This window comes from Podarcis bocagei (genome assembly GCF_964188305.1).
Source record: "Podarcis bocagei genome assembly, chromosome: 10".
Taxonomy (NCBI): domain Eukaryota; kingdom Metazoa; phylum Chordata; class Lepidosauria; order Squamata; family Lacertidae; genus Podarcis; species Podarcis bocagei.
This window is the reverse complement of record NC_138135.1, coordinates 1,550,601-1,556,600: the sequence shown is the minus strand read 5'-3', so window position 1 is coordinate 1,556,600 and position 6,000 is coordinate 1,550,601. Positions and strand designations below refer to the sequence as shown.

At 56.1% G+C, this 6,000-nt stretch overlaps 1 protein-coding gene across 1 annotated transcript in view; it reads right to left on the bottom strand.

Moving 5' to 3' along the window:
- Positions 1 to 742: 742 nt before the first annotated feature.
- Positions 743 to 6,000, bottom strand: part of RBM28 (RNA binding motif protein 28) — a 28,676-nt gene continuing 23,418 nt past the window's right edge. Inside the window, exons 16-19 of the mRNA XM_081210590.1 lie at positions 5,669 to 5,743; positions 3,073 to 3,416; positions 2,257 to 2,353; positions 743 to 1,030 (exon numbers count right to left, since the gene is read on the bottom strand). Of these exons, the coding sequence (XP_081066716.1) occupies positions 881 to 1,030; positions 2,257 to 2,353; positions 3,073 to 3,416; positions 5,669 to 5,743 (666 nt within the window). The 3' untranslated portion in view covers positions 743 to 880. The remainder of the gene's footprint in view (positions 1,031 to 2,256; positions 2,354 to 3,072; positions 3,417 to 5,668; positions 5,744 to 6,000) is intronic.

The following is a 6,000-nucleotide window of genomic DNA, read 5'->3' as shown; positions in this document are numbered from 1 at the left end:
TTACACCTTTTTTCCTTCCAAGGGGCTCCCAGGTGTTATCCCCACTGCAGCCCTGTAAGGTAGGTGAGGCTGAGAGGCAGGAGCGGCACTCATCCTGCAAAGGTCACACACCTGGGGAGCTTCACGGCCGAGTGGCAGCATTCGAACCCTGATCTCTACCAGGTCCCTGTAGTCAAACTACTCTGACCACTGCACCACACTGCCACTCAACTTCTCTCTGCCCACCCCCCAAATGTGGTTGGCAGTTTTACAATAAATGAAAGTGAAACAGTAAAAAAAAACCCAGCAGGACTTTGGGCTGGGAGGGGATCAGGGGAGGGGGAGAGAGAGAGCAAGCCAGAGGTGGCCTGCCGCCCCCATGCCCTCCCGCTAGCCAACCATGCCCAGAGGTGGAGGGCAGTGGGGGGGGGCGGCGACATCTGGGGGGGCAGAGAGCCTCCCCTCAGCCCTGTTCTGGGACTGAGCGAGGGAGGTGGTTCCCAGAGACTCCCTCTGTTCCTGGGGGGGGGGGGGAAGGTAGATTTTTAATAAAACTCTTTTATTAAAAAATGTTTGCGATGATAACAACACAGGCCTCTCTCGGTCAGAGATGGCAAAAATATATGGGGCAAATTTTCACCCTGTTCCGCTGGTGTGTGTGTCTCTCCCTGATCCTGGGTCCTGCAAGCGCTTCCCGAAAAATCTGCCAACTAGCCTTGGCCAGCAGAGGGGGGCACCTTGGGGACCAGACCCTCCCCTCAGGAGGCTCTTGGCTGCTTCCTTGCACAGTCCAGTAGTCCGAGAAGGCAGAGATGGGGGTGGAGGGGTGGACGCTGCCCTTGCTTGGGCTCAGCCCCAGCCAGCCGTCCCTCCCCCCCCCCAGTCTCCCCCAGGGCTTCCCTCAGCCCTCAAACCATTTGCTCCTCCTGGCTGACGCCGCAGCCTTGTTGCCGCCACCGCCGCCCAGGATCTTGCGTTTGTACTGCTCCACCAGCTGCTCAAAGCGGGTCTCCGCCTGGCTGCGCTTCCCCCGAGGTTGCTTCCTGGGCGCCTGCGAGGAGGAGGAGAGCTGCGTCAGGAAGGGGGCGCCCCACGGTTTGGACAGGGAGGTTGGGGGCAGAGGCACTCGGGCAAAGTCAGGGGGCAGGGGAGAAGGGAGGAGAGAGCCGGTGGAAAGCAGCAAAGGAGGTTTTATCTCCGGCACCCCCTTCCCCGGGGAGGAGAAATTTGTCCAGCATAACCTTCCTGCATCGCAGCGGGTTGGACTAGATGACCACGGGGTCCCTCTCCTCTGCAAAATTCAAGGGTTCTGCAAATGGGTCAGAAGACAGGCATATCCACCGGGTTTTCCGAGCTTCTCTGATTTTTGCAGTTTCAGCTCTGGGTTACGGGAATCCATGCGGAAGTTGCCTTGCCCCCTCCCCAAAAAATCCCATTGGCTGGCTTCATCTTTCAAGCCAGGGATGGGGAACATGGGGCCCTCAGTTGGTTTCAGGAAGGTCAAGGCTGATGGTCAAAACACCCTTCTGCGTGCTGTTTGCAAGGAATAATCGGCACCAACCACGCTCCAACCAGCTGAGCTAACTGGATTCCATCAGGCATTAAGGGGCTCCTAAAACCCATCACGTGGGACGCGGGTGGCGCTGTGGATGAAACCAGAACCTAGGGCTTGCCGATCAGAAGGTCGGCGATTCGAATCCCCACGACAGAGTGAGCTCCCGTTGCTCGGTCCCTGCTCCTGCCAACCTAGCAGTTCAAAAGCACTTCAAAAGTGCAAGTACTGCTCTGGCAGGAAGGGAAATGGCATTTCCCTGTGCTGCTCAGGTTCGCCAGAAGCGGCTTAGTCATGCTGGCCACATGACCTGGAAGCTGTACGCTGGCTCCCTCGGCCAGTAAAGCGAGATGAGTGCCGTAACCCCAGAGTCGGTCATGACTGGACCTAATGGTCAGGGGTCCCTTTACCTTTACCTTAAAACCCATCACACCCTTCTGTTTTATTGTCTTACAGGCCCGGCAGAAGGAGGTTAAATCCTGCAGAGCCCTGGTCTTCTGGGACAGAGCATTCCACCAGGTTGGAGCCATCACTGAGAAGGCCCTGGCCCTGGTGGAGGATAGTCTGACTTCCTTAGGGCCTGGGACCTCTAAACTAGGGTTATTCATGGACCTTAAGGTCCTCTGCGGGGCAGACCAGGAGAGGCAGTCCTGTAAATCTTGACCAACCCTTGGCTGTTGGCATGAAAGAGGCCGCCCCCCCCCATTTCCCCACAACCGACTGACCTGCTTGAGTCCCTGGCTGGTCTTCTCCTGCCTGCGCGTTGGGCCAGAGGGGGCCATCTTCTTTGCGGGGGGCTTCACTCTTCCCTTGTCCCGCTTCCTGCCAAGAGAGAGACGCAGCTCAGCAGACGGAGGGAGAGACCTGGCCATGGCTGCTCTCCCTGATCCGGGGGAGACCCAGGACCCCAGAGGGGGCTGCTGATTCACCCCCCCCCCCGGAACACCTTCCCAACTCCCCTCCAGCTCCCCCTCCCCCTTCAATGCACACCACACCCCCAGGGAGACAGGCTCTGGGTAGCCCCCTGACCAGACCCTGCCCTGTGGGGATCCTGGAGCGCAGGGGCCAAATGCGCCCCCCCCAGAGACCCTCTCCCTCCAGCGCCCTCGCCTGGCTGCAACACATCCCACAACTGGGATGGAGTTTCTTCCTTGCCCGGAAGGAAAGGGCTGTGTATTGTGTTGCTGCAAAAACCGCCGCTTTCCAAGTGGCCGGAATGCCCCCCCCCCCGTGCCAGAACTGCCCCCATTGCTCCGCCCACTTCACCTTGCCCTGCCCCCCACGGGGACATGCCCCCCCCCGAAAGGATGCACATGATGGAACATGGCCCTTTCTCTGTGCTCCCTTAGCGGGAAAACTCCTGGAAATGGGGGGGGGAGAGAAGGGCAAAGACGGAAGGGAAACTGAGGCAGGGGGCAGGCAGGCGGGTCCTGAGGCCTTGACACAGAGCAGCGGGATGTCTGTGAGTGGTGGCGGCAGCGCCCTGCTTCCCCCCCATAGGCTCATATACTCCCCGCCCCCCTTCTTGTTTTGGCTATTACCTGATCTTGGGCCCCCGTTTGGAGGGCAGAGGCAGGACTTTGCGTCGCTTCCTGCCGTCCGGCAGCTCCACCTGTTCCACTTCCGCCCGCGTCTGGAAACCTGCCCAGGGCACGGCCCCCTCCGCCGGCCGGGGGGCTTCCGGATGCTGCTGCTTGGCTGCCGGGGAGACCCTGGGCTTCTTCTCGGGGGGCTCTGGCGGGTCCTCGTGCCCCTGAGAAGCCCCCTCCGCTTCTTTGGCCTTGGGGGGTTTCTTCTTCCGCCTTCTGGCTGGCTTTTCGGAGGCGCTGGCGTTGGGCTGCTTGCTGGCCGCCTCCTCAGGGGGCTGCTTCTGCCTCAGCTTTTGCTGCACAGGAGAAAAGGGGGGGCAGGGAAGGTTTGTCCCACTGAAGGACCCCAAGGGAGCTCAGGGAGGGAGGGCACCCACTTCTCTTTCAAATACCAAATATCCCCCTCTCCCCCCAGAGCACCCATTATTTTTATGGATTGTAGTTTGGTAACAACGGGGTGAGCTCCCATTGCTTGGTCCCTGCTCCTGCCAACCTAGCAGTTCGAAAGCACGTCAAAGTGCAAGTAGATAAATAGGTACCACTCTGGTGGGAAGGTAAATGGCGTTTCCATGCGCTGCTCTGGTTTGCCAGAAGCGGCTTAGTCCTGCTGGCCACATGACCCGGAAGCTGGACACCGGCTCCCTCGGCCAGTAAAGCGAGATGAGCACCGCAACCCCAGAGTCGGCCACGACTGGACCTGATGGTCAGGGGTCCCCTTACCTTTAGTGTTTACTATTACAATGGACGCTTGGGTTGCAAACGTGATCTGTGCGGGATGCAGGTTCGCAACTCGCGTCTGTGCACGAGCGGGTTGCAATTCGGCGCTTCTGCGCATGTGTGACTGTCGAAACCTGGAAGTAACCCGTTCCAGTACTTCTGGGTTCCGGCGGTCCGTAACCAGAAAAAACATAACCTGAAGTGGCTGTAACGTGAGGTATGACTGTACAGTATATTATAATGGAATACTGAATATTGCTTTATCTGAGATATGTTGCTTATTTCAAAGTTATGATTCCAGTATGACGTTTTGTACGCTGGATCAGACGTTTGCGATCTTTGCTGCCTATTTTGTTGTTTCCCCAGCTTGTAGACTGCCTCGCGCAAAGTAATATAGAAAGGCGGTATACAAACCGAGAATGAAATGAAATGAAATGAAAACCGTGCATCAGGATCACAGAGCCGTTTGCAATATTCCAAGAATCGTAGAACTGCAGAGTCGTGCGGGACCCCCGAGGGTCATCCAGACCAACCCCCTGCAATGCAGGAATGACAGCCAAAGCATCCCAGACAGATGGTCATCTGACCTCTGCTTAAAAATAGGGTGGCCATACATCCGGATACGACCAGGATTCAGCCGTCAGGAACTGCGTCTGAGCAGGAATTTCTTTAATGTCTGGGAAAACCTGGACATTAAATCAACAACTTTTCAGTCCAGATTTTCACTTTCTATTTAAAACCTCCAAGGAAGGAGAGTCCACAACCTCCTTTGCGTGAAAAACGGCAATAAAAGCGGCCATGGGCTAATAATTAAACCAATTCCTGACCAGTCAAAAGGTGAAAGAAGAGAGGAGCAACAGGAATTATGATTCAGAAGGAAAACGGAGCGTTTGGTTTCCAGCCACTCAACTCCTCTAAAGACAAAGTGGGAAGGTAAGTTTGGAGGTGCAACGGCAGGACCCCACAAACAAAGGGGCAGCACGCAGGCTGAGGATGACTCCAGGGGCTAAGCAGAACTTTCCCACCTGCCTGGGGAAACCACTGCAGGGGGGCAGAACGCACAGAGCCCTCTGCCCTGCGGGTCAGGACCCTGGCCCCAAACAGCACCCTATGAGACTTCCCAGGAGGCTGCAAAGCTGGTAAAAGGAAAGGACCCCTGGACGGTTAAGTCCAGTCAAAGGCGACTATGGGGTTGCGGCGCTCATCTCGCTTTCAGGCCGAGGGAGCCGGAGTTTGTCCACAGACAGCTTTCCGGGCCATGTGGCCAGCAGGACTAAGCCACTTCTGGCGCAACAGAACACTGTGGTGGAAACCAGAGTGCATGGAAACACCATTTACCTTCCTGCCACAGTGGTAAATCTATTTATCTACTTGCGCTGGCATGCTTTCGAACTGCTAGGTTGGCAGGAGCTGGGACCGAGCAACGGGAGCTCACCCCGTCATTGCGGGGATTCGAACCGCCGACCTTCCAATCGGCAAGCCCAAGAGGCTCAGTGTTTTGGACCACAGCGCTACCCGTGTCGCAAAGCTGGACACCCCCAGAGCTGCAAAGGCCTCTTGCCAGGGCTGAGTCCTCACCGGTTCCTCTCCCTGGTGTAGGATTCCCCCTTCGCTTGCCCTCGGCAGCCACTCGCAGTAACGGCGCCTCCTTCTCAGAAGGCCGAGGTCGGAGGAGCATCTGACTGCGATTGCTTCATTGCTGGGGGGTGGACGAGATAAGCCTGGGGGTCCCCCCTCCAACTCTGTGGGGTTCTAGGGTACCTCCTGCTCCTCAGCCAGATGGGTGGAGTATTATTATTATTATTATTATTATTATTATTATTATTCCTACCAGGCTGCGCTGGGCTCGCTGCTCCTTCAGCTTCAACTTCCGGCGGTCCTCCAGGGAGAATTCCACGATGGGACGCTGCGGGGAGAAAGGGCAGAAATACTGTAAAATTAATGAATGTTAAAGGGATGTTGGATTGAAAATAAGCAGTATTGGTAAAAAGATTACTAAGAATATGTAAATACGGATTGACAATGGTTGGAAATACATAGTTATAAATAGGTTAAGACATTAAGTAAAGATAAATGATAGAGGGTAAGGATTTGCTGAATTAAATATCTGAACTGGAATACAAAAAAGGGGGGTGTGAGGAGGTCAGGAAACAAGTAATTGAA